The 16,354-nt window shown below is 36.4% G+C and overlaps 1 protein-coding gene across 8 annotated transcripts; it reads left to right on the top strand.

The window, feature by feature from the left end:
- Positions 1-133: 133 nt before the first annotated feature.
- LOC122622892 (synaptotagmin-7) lies at positions 134-14,072 on the top strand. 8 transcript variants are annotated; one of them, XM_043801544.1, is made up of 9 exons: positions 134-153; positions 934-1,096; positions 6,041-6,181; positions 6,246-6,327; positions 11,646-11,948; positions 12,787-12,867; positions 12,923-13,091; positions 13,429-13,641; positions 13,726-14,072. In XM_043801544.1, the coding sequence occupies exons 2-9, from the start codon at positions 936-938 to the stop codon at positions 13,824-13,826; spliced, it is 1,251 nt and encodes a 416-aa protein (XP_043657479.1). In that variant the 5' UTR covers positions 134-153; positions 934-935; the 3' UTR covers positions 13,827-14,072. The 8 variants fall into 8 exon arrangements, with proteins under 8 accessions (XP_043657479.1, XP_043657475.1, XP_043657481.1 ...); XM_043801540.1 differs by lacking the exon at positions 134-153 and adding an exon at positions 246-338; XM_043801545.1 differs by lacking the exon at positions 134-153 and adding an exon at positions 368-382.
- Positions 14,073-16,354: the final 2,282 nt, after the last annotated feature.

The raw sequence follows: 16,354 nt of genomic DNA, 5'->3' as shown, positions 1-16,354 counted from the left end.
GAAATATATTTTATGGGGGAAGGACATATTTCGATGCATTTTTCAAAGAAGTGTTGAATGGTATTCCAACCCATTTCGAGAACAATTCTTTAGCTTGTTTCCGCCTTATTGCAGTTTTTGGATTTCCTAATGAATGGAACAACTCCATAACTGGTAAGCTAACTGAACCACAATTAAATTTAGAAAAACTTTGAATGTTTCAAAGTACTCCGCATTATATCTCTTACCTATGTACATAGATACACTAGTATTTTCAAATGACATGCGCAAGGAGTCGAGCTTTTCATTCAAACGAGCTCTTATAAAAATATGTATTCGACGTGTTTTCATTGGCATAAGTAGCTCGATATTAACTTATACGACATATTGTTTTAAGAATAAAGTTGTTTTATAATAAATCGGATCGGTTGCCTTCTATTAAATTTAAAGAAAACACTTACATTTGTAATAACAACACGCAATCTAACAAGACGGTGTTTAAATAGAGAGTACTTAAACTATTTTCCTGAAAGTTGTATTAGTTTTTTCTGCTCATTACTCATTTGAGCACTCCGGCAGCTGCAACCTTTGTGCAACCGAATTACGCAAATAATTTTGGACCAAGCTTTCGAGTTTTACATTAGTTAAACATAAAACAATGTGTACTCCATTAAATAGAAAGCCATTAAATTGCAAAAATCTATTCTTAACAATTTAAAGTACGACTTAATCATTACTGTGGTATAAAATATGTCTTTGGCCTTAAATAAGATGGGTGTTGTTATTATATATTATTATACGCCTTAGTTTCAGAAAGTTACGTTTTTATCTGCATGAAATTAATATGTATGCATGAAGATGTTATATCTTACGTAATCGATTTCTTCGTTTCTTTCTCCTGAACATGAGAATTTACTTGAATTAAAATATGACTATAATTTCATACCATTACAGAAATGGCAAGCATAGTTCTTATAGCTTGCTTGGCTATATTGGGCTTAATTATTTCAATAGCTCTTTTTCTTGCTGGAGGATACTTGTGGTGGAGGCATAAAAGATCCCAGTTACAGTTTATTGAACCAAATGAAGACGAGGAATCTAGTAGTTATAGTCTTCGGTAAGTATAAAGTTTGTTTTGTATCTTTGCATAATTTTTTTTTGCTGTTCAGTATTGTACCACATATGTATATGTATATGTTATCATTCAAATGTCCAAATTAATAATCGATTGAGAGTTGTAATTATGTCAACGACGGATTTTTGAGTGTGCATTTATTTGTAAAGTTTTCTATTTATTTAACTTCTTTACAAATACCATAATTAAGTAGTTGTATATTTTGGAGTAAAAAAAACCAACATATTAAAATATATACATATATTTTTAATCTAGATGGTCGTCGGTAAATTTGCTGTTCAGTTCATACCAAGGACCAATATAATATAATAATATATTGCTATAAAATAAAAGCAGGGTAAATTTTCATTATGAGTTCCTTTTCTTCGATATTGATAATAAACTCGTGTTAGCGTGATTGTACCATTGCATAGGTCCGGACGGTAGCCCAGTCGGACAGACAGACAGACGGACGGACAGACGGACATGGTCAGATCGACTCGGCTATTGATCCTGATCAAGAATATATATACTTTATATGGTCGGAAACGCTTCCTTTTCCCTGTTACATATTTTTCAACGATCTAGTATACCCTTTTACTCTACGAGTAACGGGTATAATTAGCAAGCCATTTTTCAAAAGTGTAAGATTTGGAGTTAGTATTGCAGGCTATCTTTCGAGATCTTGACGTTCATACGGACAGCTGACCGGACTGACGTTTCTGCTTAGCACAACTAACTATTTTAACTATCGTGTATGTGCAAAGCGCGGAGGGGTAAAAAAGGCGTATTTAAATATATACGAACAAATTAAAGAAGGTTGTCCAAACATTACGAGCGAGAGGTCAATCGTAAGGTAATCAAAGGCGATTACATAGCAAGACTTCAATTTAATTAAAATAATTTAGTAGGTTAAGCGCTAAAAGTGTAATAGTATAAATTAAACAATAGAAATGCTATAGTCGAGTTCCGTTACTATCTGATAACTGTTACTCAGCTAGTGGAAGTGTAAACAAGAAGTTTTTAAATTTTTCTGACATATTTTTAGAAATATTGGAAAAAAATTTAAATAAACAAAAATTTTAAAATGTTTTAAAAGTGAGGACGTGACAGATTTAAGGGGTTTGTGTGCGTTGAAAAAAGTTTTTTTTTATCAAATCGATAATAAATTACAAGACTAATAATATGAACATAATTGAAAATAATATGAACAATATAGGCGTGGTAGTTTTTTTGGCAAAGTTTTTTGATATATCGATAGAAATTTACAAGACATACAAAATCATAAAATATCAAAACATTTTTTAAAAATGTGGGCGTATCAGTTTTGGGCGGACCTTTTGGCGTGGATAATATATTATATATGGGCAATACAAAGCCAAATGAATTAATATCAAAACATTTTTCAAAATGCAGCAGTTTTGAACGATTTGAGTTCGTTAAATTGGCTTGGCTAAGACATTTTTGGCATACCTATAGTATATATCTATAAATTGGCAAGACAAATAATAAATTAAATAAATAGATAAATAAATAAATACATAGATAAACAATAACATAACATCAGGAAACCATATTACACCGCGTCTATGTCTCTGTAGTCTGCTTGCTAAATCTCTCTAGCTTTTTGAGATTTCGAGATCAGAGCGTTTATATGGACAAACAGCCGGACATGGTCAGATCGACTTGATTATCTTGATCAAGAATATATATATTTTATTGGGTCAAAAACACTTCCTTCTACCTTGTACACACTTTTCAACTAATTTAGTATACCCTTTTACTCTACAAGTATCAAGTAAAACATCGATTTTGTTTCATTAATTAGCAGATCATTTCATGAAATGAACTTTGCCTATGACATAGATATCTAATTTTGATTAAACTAAAACCAAAATAATATATTGTCGAAAAACTGACGTATGCCGAATAATATCATTGAAAACAACGAAGGTACATTTGTTTTTCAATTCATTTTTGTTGTAATCCATCCAGCTATATGATATGGTGGTCAGCTCTATTCCCTTCCGACATATATAAATATGCGATTGAAAGAAGACTTTGGCGAGAGTTTCATGCAGTTAGCATCGAAACCCACAGACTAATATGTATACAAACCGGACGGACGGGCAGACGGACGGAAGGACAGAGGGAAATGGCCAGATCATCTCAGCTAGTGATCCTGATCAAAAATCATTATGGACTGTAGCCCACGTAGGGAGCAAGAAGCTCCAGAATAGTAAGCGAAGGCAACCTCTATATATCCCATCTTCAATTTCTCTATTTTCCAATCTTAAAGAATGATACACCAATTGAAAGATAACGGCAGCTATTGTATTTTCTATGTTGAATAATTGAATATTTTTTTGTCTCGCAGTTTGTATCACCTCTACGCATTCATTTAATACTGCGCACTACTAGAGTATGCGAAAGCGTCTACTACATATACACAACAAAATTAGCAAGGTGCTGTAGTTGTCCGATCATAACAATTGATAATTAAAAGGTAAAGAGGACTTAAGTAGTTGTATACCAAAAAACAATGCCTTCCAAGATGGACAGACATTGCCAGATCGACTCGGCTAAAATATAATATATATACTTTATAGGTTCCTTCTACGTGTTTCATATATATGTACTAGTTGGCACTATGCGCTTCGCCGCATGCAGTCTCAAAATTCAATGAAAAATTCCTAGAATTTGTTATATGAAAGTCATTTATTTTATTTGAAAATTGTTATTTTCAATCCAAAACATTTGGATAAACTATATTTTTCGTTGGTCCATTTGGAGCGAATACAAATAAAGAGTTTGGAATGCCAACTCTTGAACAGGCTACATATAGCTGCTCATGAGAAAAACACGGCTCTTCCAAATTCAACCCGCATACTTGAAGCGTTTGTCCTTGTGCCTTATTGATGGACATGGCAAATGATAGAAGCACTGGGAATATCAGTCGCTTAAATTCAAACGGCATGTCTGTTGGTATCAACGGAATACGCGGTATGAGCACCATTTCTCCTTTCGCTTTTCCAGTCAATATCGTGGCTTCAATTAATTTCGGCATCAATTTTTTTACAACCAATCTTGTGACATTGCACAGTAAAATAATTGATGAGCCGATTTTTAAGTTCAAAAAATGCGGTGGACTACCAGGCGGTTCTAGGGAATTTAAAAATTCAACTGGATAATTCACTGCACCATCTTCTTTCATTGCGCTATCAAAAGATTTATATGATTGCGCCTGGCAATTTTTCTTGAATGTGAAAATTGATTTCATTGACATGTACATTTTTTGGTGACAATATTGCTCGATCTGTCAACCAATCGTGATTTCTGTGATTTTGAATTATATTTGGAAAAACGCTTTCTATTAATTCGCCTTTAGATTGTTGAATTGTACAAAAATTGTTTGGCAAAGTGATCAAGCCATTTGTATTTGGAACTTTGCCACTTCCGATTTCTAATAATTGCTTCGAAAACCGTTCTGCAGATTGATCATTGTGCAATTGAACACGCATGTTTATGTTCAATGTCAGTTTTTCCAAATAAAATATCCAATTTAATTTCCAAAAGCACAAAATTGAATGAAAGAGAATAGCACTCTAGAACTAACTGAGCAGAGAAAAATGACATCCTATATTTCAGAAATGGCGCTGCAGCTTAAACCAATGAAATTTTAGATTCAATAAAGTGGTAAGTTGAACTGTGTAAATGATGTGGATCGTGCATTTGAGGTTAAATTCACAGTTTTATCCCTCTTCGTCTTCCTCCTCCTCCTTCGTCTTCCACCTCTTCCTTCTTCTTCCTCCTCCTTCTTCTTCTGACTTCTTCATGCTCCTTATTCCTTCTTCCTTCTTCTTCTTCATCCTCCTTCTTCCTCCTCTATCATCTTAATCCTTCTCCTTCTTCTTCCTCCTCCATCTTCTTAATCCGTCTCCTTCTTCCTTCTTCGTCTTCCTCCTCTTCCTTCTTCTTCTTCATCTTTTTTTTTTTTCTTCATCCTCTTTCTTCTTCCTCTACCTTTTTCTTCTTCCTTCTTCATCTTCCTCCTCCTCCTTCTTCTGAAAACCTGCGTGATTGTTGATGCTTTAGTCTTCTTGCTTTATTGCGTTCGGCTCGTGTATCTTCTAATTGATGAAGAAGAAGGAGGATGAGGATGAGGAAGTCGAAGGAGGTGGAAGTGGTGAGTTTAACCTCAAATGCACGGTACACATAATTAACACAGTTCAACTTACCACCTCAAAAACAAATGCCTGCTGTTACAATTTATTTATGAACCAAATAAAGTTTGTCTCATAAATTAAATAAAACGAAATGAGCAGAGAAGAATGACATCCTATGTTTTAAAAATGGCGCTGCATGTAAATAACGGTTTTCCCGCTTTTCTTTTGAGTTTTTCCAGAATTTTCTTTGCTCTTGTCCTAACGGAGCCCGAGACCTTTCCAACGAATGCAAAACCGTTGAAATCGGCTCATGCGTTCTGGAGTTATAATCGTTCACCAAACTTGTTCTCAATTTTTATATATATAGATATATACGAAAGTGTAAACAAAATTAATTAAGAGAAGTTTGTCAACGTTAGCTAATGATTCGAATATCGAGTATATATATATTGACAAGTCTTATGCCCAACTAAAACGCAACATGTTCCCCATCACTAGAGCCCAATGCTAAGACTATGTAACAAATCTGCAGTCTGTGCAAAACGTACTTAGACCCTTTTTGACTTATTTCATAGCCCAGCCAGACACGAATTGAAAATGTTAGCGTGTTTTAGAGCATGGCATGCTTAATGGCATCACAAATATTGTGTCATGTATTTTGATTCGATGTCCGATGATCTTAACTGATTTTCGTTGTAATTAGATAGGAAAATTCATAAGCGTACAAAAAATGGACAGAAACATAAAACCCCTAATATATTTTTTTAATGCGAATTTTCAGGGCTGCTCAGGATATTGTGGACTCTGGAAATCCACCTACAAAACCGCAAGTGCCGGTGACACAAGCTATCACAACTCCTCTGCAAAACAATATTAACCGAAAACTAAATGGATTTTTAAGTCTAAGAACTCCTTTGATAGGGTATGTACGCAAGTATGACTTCAGCCAAAGAGTCAATATTTATAAACTGTTATAACGTTGAAAGCGTTTCGGGAGCCTCTCAAACAAAACCGCAAAGCGTTTCTTCTGTTGCAAATCCTGGAGATGGGACTACAAAAGATTCTGCAGTAAGTACATTTACATTTTTGTCTTGAACCTACAAATCAAAAACAATCAAATTCCCGTTACATAGGCTGTATAGATATAGGACAGTAAACATTTTTCATATGTACTTATCTGCTGATTTTCAAACTGTATCGAAAAGTGGACAGACGGACATGACTATATCGACGCGCCTCCTGGGTTATAAAACGGAGGTATTTTCATTTTAAGCTACCACATTCCGCCCATACCTATGTACGTATGTTTCGTTAATCAAGCCTGGGCGAGGTCCATCGTCTTCACTTTTGCTGGGATGTCCTCCTCAAGGGAATCCAGGCGAACGCTGTTTCGGAAACAGGTGCTGTAGATTTTGGATCTTGCTGTTAAAGCTTTCGTCTCGAAGTTGTATTATTTTTCCCATTCTTAACTTTAACTAAATTTAAGTTTTGCTTATGTGGTGGGATAAGATTATAAGTTAATAACATATTAAAATAAAAATAAACTTTTTAATAATTATTTTGTGGTATGGCCTCCAAATCAGCCCTATTAGAACCTTGACATATTGGTCCTTGTCCACTGTTGTCAATTAGGATATGCTTTGGCTAAAATGGGCAAACCAGGTAGACAAATAAGTGAGTTGTGATTTATTTTAAAAAACTCGTGTAAATTTAGTATTTTATTAGGCCTAGTATTCAGGCCACAAAACCGGCTTCCACCAAAAACTTCATACTCGTAAAGAAATGGATATACTAGTTCGTTAAAACGTTCGTTTCTACGCCCACTCTCACAAGCCCAAAAAATGTCATATTTATTTATATTTAATTTATATTTAAAAATATTTGGATACACATCTTTAACGCCCAGAAACCGCTCAGTGCCGTCACTCCCACACTTTTAGAAAATGTTTTTTTTTCCTTTACTACTTTCCTTTTTTACCATTTCTGCTCTATCCAAGAAAATGGTTGAAATTTCTCCCTAGTACAACGACTAGCTCAGTAACGGTTGTCTGTTAGTTGAGGAAATCGAAGAAAGGTATTGATATTTATGTCATTGATATTTATATTAGAATTATTTCCACTTTTGATGTCATGTCTGGTTTGGGTGGTTGTTAGCGTTCGAGTGGCGTGGCCAAAAATTTATTGGCAAATCGATAGAAATTTACGAGTCTAATACAAAAATGACAACATTTCAAAACATTTTTTAAAAGTGTAGTCGTGACAGTTTTGTGCGGTTTGTGAGCGTTAGGGTAGGCGTTGGCAATATTTGGAAACTGTGCGTCTACGTCTCTGGAAGCTGCATATTTAATTTCAACATTCTAGCTTTTATGGTTCCTAAGATCTCGCCATTCATACGGACAGACAGACGGACATGGCCAGATCGACTCGGCTATTGATCCTGATAATGGATTCTTTATATGATTGGAAACGTCTCCTTATGCCTGTTACATACTTTTCAAGGAATCTAGTATACCCTTTTACTCTTTGAGTAACGGGTATAAAAGTCGAGGAAATGTGCCAGCCGCAGACTCAGGATTAAGAGGTTCAAAGGAACCGGAATTCCGAACCGACACTGCAGCGGAATCGGCAGTAAACGCAGCATTTGCGCACCTACCGCGCAGCGTAGGAGTCCGGAGTAGGCGATGTGTTGAGGGACAAGATCCGAAACGGTTTCCTTGGCATAATGAGGATGCTGATCGAGGTATTGAGGCTAACTCAAAAAAACCAACGGTCGCTGCCAAAGGACCTGGATCGCCAGGCACAGGCTCACAGCAAACAAGCCGGCCAAGGCATACGCTAACGCGTATAGACCAGTGGAGAGGCCTTACCAACCAGAGAGGGGTAGAGGTAGCGGCATCGGCCACCAGTCCTAAACTCCCCGCTTGTTGAGAGCAGTGGGAGCTATTTACCGGAATTACATATTGCCGGTAGAAGTGACCATCCTTCACGCTCGTGTTGGACCGAAGACCGCAGGTCCGCAGAGGTTTAGGAAGACCCGAGACGGTGACGGTATGTCAGAGAGTCAGGATGCAACGCTATTTAAAAGTTCGAAATCGAAACTACACATCAGATGAGCGGCATGCGGCTAGTTTCAAGGAAGGTTTGAAACGCGAGGGACCGCTTCAGGATCAGGATATCTAAACGACGACGGCTGCCACAAAGCGCATCGGTTCTTGGGATCCTGGACCCTTCGCAGAAGTGACGATCCTGGGTAGGCACCGGGATGCACACGGGAGCCAGTGCTAGCGTAAAAGCACTAGGTGCCATCCTTACTTCTGGGTGATAAGAACGGCGTCTGACGAAGTTTGGATCATTATCATTATGGGGGTTAATAAGTTAGACAATATCGTTCTAACTTTTTCCTTACCTTGAAGAAGCTACGTACTTTGGGATCGATTTCGAGCCGTTTCAACTAGCACCAGCGGGTGTAAAAAATCCGTGCCAATGCTAATGGAGGAAACTGCAAAAGAGTATGCCAGGCAAATGGAGCACTACGCTGACCTAAAATACATGGACGAAGCAAGGGGTTTTATACTTTTTAACGGGATGGCATAGGAGTGTCTAGCGTGGAAAAGCATTCAATAGAGCTAGTCGAAAAATATCTTCAAGGATCAACCATATCACATGACTCCAGCATAACAAACGGTGGTTGAGAATGAAAAACAAAATGCTGGCATTGGGCAATCGCACAACGTTGGTGTCCGAACCGGGAAAATATCGTTTTTATCTGGATGCTCGGAAGCTGAACGCTTAGACGGTGAAGGATACATACCCTCTACCCAGCGTCGATGTAATCTTCTCTAGGATAGACCTGACGCACTATATCTCCAGTGTGGACCTCAAGTTTGCGTTCTGGAAAATCAAACTGGACGGCAAAAGCAAGGAATAAACTGGGTTTACGGTTCCTCGAAGACCGTTGGACCGTTTTTTAAGTTGGCCCTGCCGAGCGCGCCGGTCCTGGTTCATGCGGATTTCAATAAACATTTTGCCATCCATTGCGACGCATTTCACGTTGGTTTAGAAACGACACTGTTTCAGCGGAACCAGGACGGTGAAGAACCACCGATCGCGTTCTTCTCGGCCAAGATGAATAAACACCAGGTCACAGAGAGGGAGTGTCTGGCAGCCATTGTAGCCTTTCGGAAGTTTGGTGCAAGGTATGCCGTTACGGCATAGGTACCAACCACTCTGGTAGCAATTTAAATGCGTGTAGCAATTTAAATCCGGAAAGACACTCTCCTTGGTGAGATCTAACTAAAATCTCTACTGATGTATGAGTAGACCCTTGGAAAGCATACTTAACCCGTGGTAACGAAATTACCGAAATTTCATGGGCCAATATAAAGAACGTGCTGCAAATCCTCCAGTGAATCGCCTTCCAAGAAGAATAGGCCTAGGAACTACCTGCGTTGTCGTCGTAACCTACCACACCGAAGCACTGAATAGTGCACCGGGCACCATAAGTGCAGTAATATGCTCCGATATATGGCTCGAAGACTAAATACCCAGTCAGCTCGAAGCACGCACGCCAATGCTTCAACGACCCCAGTCATTCGCTGTCAAAAAGATTCGACATGGCTGAGAAAACCTAAACTCTCGCTGACTGTGATGCCAAGTTACCAGCAGGTGCGGACATATGGTATATTTGCTCCAGCGAATCTTACCGAAGGAGTGCGACTTAGCGCACCTCTAGGTCTACGCATTATCTACGCAGCATTATCACCGTCTTGCTGGTCGAAACGGTCACACCGACTTCCGCTCCCCACGTTTTAATGATAGACATCAGTTGCGCTACTTTTTCATCGAGCACGAATCGGGAATTTCCCTCGACGTGAAGCAGCAAAGCACTCAAGGCACAAGGCATCTGAGCAGTACATCTATCATCAGATCCCAAATGTGTGGTCCTCTGATGGATCACTGCGGACACGCCCTGGTTACTGGAACATTTAAAATTCCAAAACTGCTTCGGATAACTGCGCTTCAACCTGAGAAGAAGCTCTGCCACAACCCCATCTCTCGGCATTCTTTTTAAAGTCCTATTTGACATCTGCAGACTTCCGAAAGAACTTCGCTCACACTAGCATTGATCTCAAAAATATCGAGGGCCGATCGGACTTTCTCCGCGGGGGGCAATCGGTGCAACATGCTCCGATTACGGAGAGGGACACGCGCAGTCACTCCAGTCAGTGACGACTGGATCTTTCAAGCATTTCCTGCGTATATTCTGTATACGGCATAAGGAGCTGTCGGGACGACTCGTCAGATGGTCGCTTCAGCTGCAAGGATACCAGTTCAGCATCGAACATCGCAAGGGAAGCTAGAACGATGTCGCCGATAACCTGTCCCGATTCGTCGAGGAAGTCCTCTCGGATCTAACAAAGTTTGTGGGGTTTGAGACTACCGAATTTGCTGCAGAAAATTATCTGGAGTTAATGCAAGAAGACGAGACCAATAAGAAGCATCAAATGGCGAAGACATTGGGGGTCGTGCGACGATACTTCTATTGGCCAGGGATAACCATCCAGGTACGTGAGTTCGTCTGCAAATGTGGGGAAACCAGAGCTCCAAACTTCAAGATGCAAGTGGGGATAGGGAAAAGTGTAGGAATTTGTGCTGAGCTCGCACGTTAAGTCCTGAAAGCGAAGGTGGTCGAGGCTTTTGACAATAATGCGTACATACTGGAGCACCCACAAGGACCTACTTGCTAGGAGTGTATCACGCCAAATATAGTACCTATGGAGACAATATCAAGAACGAGATTCTTCCCGTACAGTGTGGTCCCCACGAAAGGCGCCGTTCGAACTTGCCTACATCATTGCCGTCCTTCAAAGCTACCAATTATTTCACAGTATTAGGTAACCGTATACGTATTTACATACGTCTGCTTTCTGTGCGACCTTATAAGCGCCGCCGATTGCGGGGCTAGTGTTTTGTTAATTTTCAAGACAATTTTCACTTTGACCTTTTCCTTAAAAAATAGACGATCAAGGATGAACCCATGAAGGGATGGTTAGAATTGTAAATAATAGTTAGAATTAATTAGTGGCCCTAATTATCAAAAATCGGGTTGCTTAACTAAAATCCTTGAGTGAGGCGGAGGAGATGGAGCTGTCATAGTTGTCTGAAGCAACTCTAACTTACTTGTAATTTCCCCTAAAGTCCTCCCGACATCGTAAGTTGATGTGTGCGCATGTCCACCACGTCCACGGCCTCCAGAACTTTTATTATTTGTCGTTTGATTGTATTCAATCCTTTTGTTTACCTTTTATTGGTTTTGGTGATTAGAGAAGGTGTTTGATAATTTGTTCGATGTACTTACAATTACCTACCTTCTTTAAAATTTCTAGAATAAAAGTATCTCAATGACAGACATGTATTTGGATAGTACCGATCCAAGTGAAAATGTTGGGCAAATACATTTCTCTTTGGAGTATGATTTCCAGAATACAACATTAATTTTAAAAGTTCTTCAAGGAAAAGAGCTTCCAGCAAAGGATTTAAGCGGTACTTCTGATCCATATGTTCGTGTAACGCTATTACCAGACAAAAAGCATAGATTGGAAACCAAAATAAAACGGCGAACCCTAAATCCACGATGGAATGAAACATTTTATTTTGAGGGTTTTCCCATTCAAAAACTTCAATCACGTGTAAGTAACGAGTTAGAACTGATTCTAATAAGACTTATTATAAGCAAAGGAAGAAATTTCCAGGCATTTGGACCTAAAAGTTGATTAAATTACAAATTTGCATTCATCTATTCTTATATTTACAAGTACAAGCTTTTAAAACTTGAGAAGAAAATTTAATATTTATACTTTACGAATGCTTGGAACTGTTTTAAGACTGTATTTTAAAGTTACACAAAAAATGTATGTACTATGCAATAAAAATTTATAATATTACTATACAAATTAATATTTGAAATGAAATTTGGTTCATTATTTTATGAGGGTTGTAAGATCCCTAAAGCGTAAATGTATTTTAGACCATCTCCCTAGACGAATCGATATAGTCTTTTAGTTTAAATCTCTTTTTATTGCAAGTAGTATTTAAGAAAGGACGATTTGGGTCGAAAAACGATATGTAGCTTCCATTCAAGCAATCCATCAACTTTAACAAAAACTGTACATTGTTTGTTTTGTATATACCCTTCGTTATTATTGGGTGATGTACAGAATTACATTTTTATTTTTAATTGTCGATATTAAATTAAACAATCAAATACTTTGTGATCTTAAGCACGGAGGGGCGGATATAACTATTTCGATTCGTCTAGCGATTTTAACCAAAAATATGTAAATTCGCTCGGTAACGTGATTCATGGCGCTGTAATCTTCTGATGGAAATTTTAAATCTTTTGCGAGGGTATAATATAGAAATCCAAGGTACACTTATAAATTTAAACTACTTTCAAGTTTTAAATGAAATTTCAATTACAATTTAAATATTATTGTATTTTTATATGGACAATTCCAAATGGTGAAGGTTTTACACTTACATGTTTTTGATTACGATCGGTTCTCAAGAGATGACTCCATAGGGGAAGTATTTCTTCCTTTATGTCAGGTAAATAAATAATCTAAGACGTATTTCTTAAAGTTTATGTTGTGTATTTAATAAGGTTGACTTTGCTGGAAAACAGTCTTTTTGGAAGGCATTAAAGCCCCCTGCAAAGGATAAATGCGGAGAACTTCTCTCCTCTCTTTGCTATCACCCGTCGAACTCAATTTTGACTTTAACATTAATTAAAGCGAGAAATTTAAAGGCAAAAGATATCAACGGAAAATCTGGTAAGCAAGAGCACTAGTTTTTGACATAATATCATTTTTAATATTTTTGTTACGTATGTTTTTACTTAATTAAGAAATGGAATAAATATATCCGTTACTCTTGGAGTAAAAGTATAGAACAGGACATGGCCAGATTCACTGCGCTATTAAATTACGTTTTGATTCATTATGATAGGACGATTACTGCAGATTTTGCATTCCTTTACTTTTGTATATTGTAGTCGTAGTTGATCCGCCAAAACATGATTTAGTGATTTAAGCTTAACATCAAATTCTTTATTGACTTGTTTAAATACTTTCCACCAAAAATGCAAATGTTATATTCCTTTACTTATAGATCCTTACGTAAAGGTTTGGCTTCAGTTTGGCGATAAAAGGGTAGAAAAGAGAAAAACCCCTATATTTACGTGTACATTGAATCCAGTATTTAATGAATCGTTTAGTTTTAACGTACCATGGGAAAAAATAAGAGAATGTTCCTTGGATGTTATGGTGATGGATTTTGATAACATTGGAAGGAACGAGTTAATAGGACGAATATTATTAGCTGGTAATAATGAAAATGAAATATTTATCTACAGCTCAATTGTAACGATTCCTTACTAAAATCATTATTTTTGTATGCAATTACTAGGGAAAAACGGTTCTGGAGCATCGGAAACTAAACATTGGCAAGACATGATCTCAAAGCCCAGACAAACTGTAGTACAATGGCATCGCTTAAAACCTGAGTAACTTTAATACGAATTCCGTAATAACATATAATTACCACCAGTAACTACATCGGATAACACCGTACATTAATGGATGTACATACATTAGTTTATTTATAGTTGCTTTTATAGCAATATCATAATCATACCAAATTAGTGTATAAAGACGAAAATAATTTAATTCTGCACAAATTAATGTTTATTGTTTAAAAAAATTGTACCTTTACAAAATAGCTATACAAATAAAATGTAGTATTTGTTTTGATAAGAGCAATAGTTTTATACGTATATATATATATTGTCCTTAGAAAACATATAAATATAATATATATATGTTTTGTAGGGATATTATTATTATACAAATATTATAAACGATTGTAAATTCGTTCCAAAAATCCCGTTAAAACACTGAAGTACCACAAAGATGTACCACTTTTCGATGGAAAAGTCCTTAAAGTTGAAAAATACTGTTGTCCATCACTTTATTTTATTAAGGCGTTAAAGACAACCCGTTCAAAAACATGACCAAATGCAATTTTAGAGTTCTTTCTTTCAAATTATTTAAAATGTATTTTCCTGAGTGTCATTTGCGTGGAATCTTGAGAAATTAATCAATTTCGTGATCATATTTCAATCCTAATAAAGTTGAAAAGAAGTAAAAATGTGTATTAATGGTTTTAAAAAGCGTTAAATAATGCGCGATTACTTTTATTAAATATTTCATAAAATGTTTATATTTTGTTCTTTCTTTAACTTAAGGAATTTACATTCAGTTTGTTAATATTCTAGTTCGCTAAAAAATGCATTTCTTCAAAAAAAAAACATTTTATAAATTTAAAACTGTTGTGTGTTTTTGAATACGATCCTAACATTTTTAAAAGAAATCGGGTACAGGTGTTAAATAATACATTTAAACGATAAGAAAGTTGGATATGTCTATCGATATATATTTGCAAGATAGCCACTGTCAAAATTAAAAATATATGAAGAAAAAATCATTTAATTTTGGAAAATGTATATAATACGATTGAATTGTTAAATTCTAAAATAAAATAGTTCAATAAAAATCAAGGAAACACATTGTTACGCTGGTTTAAAATTAAAAAAAAATGAAGTCAACAGTTCAATATTATAAATAAATATTCTTTAATTGCATAAGGTGTCGTATGATAGACATGTAGGTTATTTGAATAGAGAAAGATTGCATTAGCACAATAAACCAGAAAATAAACCATTTTTAAAAGTAACTATAAAAAAATTAGCCAACCATTGCCGGAATAAGCGTCAACTGCGAGAAACCAAATTATGAGACAGTAAGAGAGAAGAAAGAATTAAAAAAGTATATACATAATTGATAACTAAAACTGAGTTTAAAAAACGAAAAATCGAAAATACAACCCACCTTGAAATTACATATTTGTTATATACCTGTTAAAATATTATTAAAATAATTTATTCATAGCAGCAAATAAAGCATTAAAAAACAATCAATAGTATATTGAATTTGCGACAGCTGTACTGGGGTTAAAGCACGTGTTGCGCAACCTGCAGGAGTAAATTAGGATGTGTTGTCCCGTTCATACTTAGAGGTCGGAGGTAGATATCCGGAGGACGATCCATCGCAAAACATATGCAACTTTAAGCTTTACGATGTATTGCTCCATTGTAAAACATTTTCTGTCCTTCGAGATCTAGTGAATCACGCGGATGGCAGTATACGGAGCTAATGAGGTTTCAAACCTAACTGTTGTCTCTTTTAAATTAAGAGTCGATCGGGTGCATATCAATGCATCGGTACATACTTTTGGATGTCTGCCTCTAAAACATAGCGCTAGCTTCTGTATTTGGTGTATTTCGAAATACTCCTCTATTACAATTACATACTGCTAACGCAATTCTGTTTGATGCTAAAGTTTTCGTTCCAAGTCGTAAGAACGTTTTATAGCCATTTGTCTAGATCGCCCAAGAACTTGAATAGGATTATTTAAGGTTTTGAGCGTCAAAAGTACCACAAAATGTATTTCACACTATCTTTTCTCTGGTGTTAGTTGGCATTCAGTGGGAACATGATCCAGCTCGAAAAAGTTATCCTCTTTTTGCTAATGATTTTATTCTGTAATTAATATTTATCAATATTTATCAATATTTTTCTGTAATTTATTTATTTATTAATTCACCAACAATGCGATTAATGAAATTTACAAATTTAAAACAATGAAGTAAAGAAAAACAAAACCCAGGTCCAGTTTAAGTATCCCCTTAGTTTTGTTCCGGTGAAGTTACGTGGTATATATGTATACAAAATGAAAACAAAATATACTATTACTCATATACGAAAACTTTCAACAAGGCGTATCAACCCGTCCGAGCTCTGCCTTCGAGGACCTCAGGCTCCTGTGTCTCAATTCAGGTAACGATCTCTCTTCTTGCTGACTTACGGCCTTATCTCTTTTGAAATTTACTTGCTTCATGTTGTTAATTTTTGATTTTCGTTGACAGTCCAACTTCTTGCGCTCGGCCCGCTTAATAGGCCTTCGTCAATCCTCGGGG

This window comes from Drosophila teissieri, chromosome 4 (genome assembly GCF_016746235.2).
Source record: "Drosophila teissieri strain GT53w chromosome 4, Prin_Dtei_1.1, whole genome shotgun sequence".
Classification (NCBI taxonomy): domain Eukaryota; kingdom Metazoa; phylum Arthropoda; class Insecta; order Diptera; family Drosophilidae; genus Drosophila; species Drosophila teissieri.
Note: the sequence above shows the minus strand (reverse complement) of the source record. Positions and strands in the feature narration are given on the sequence as shown.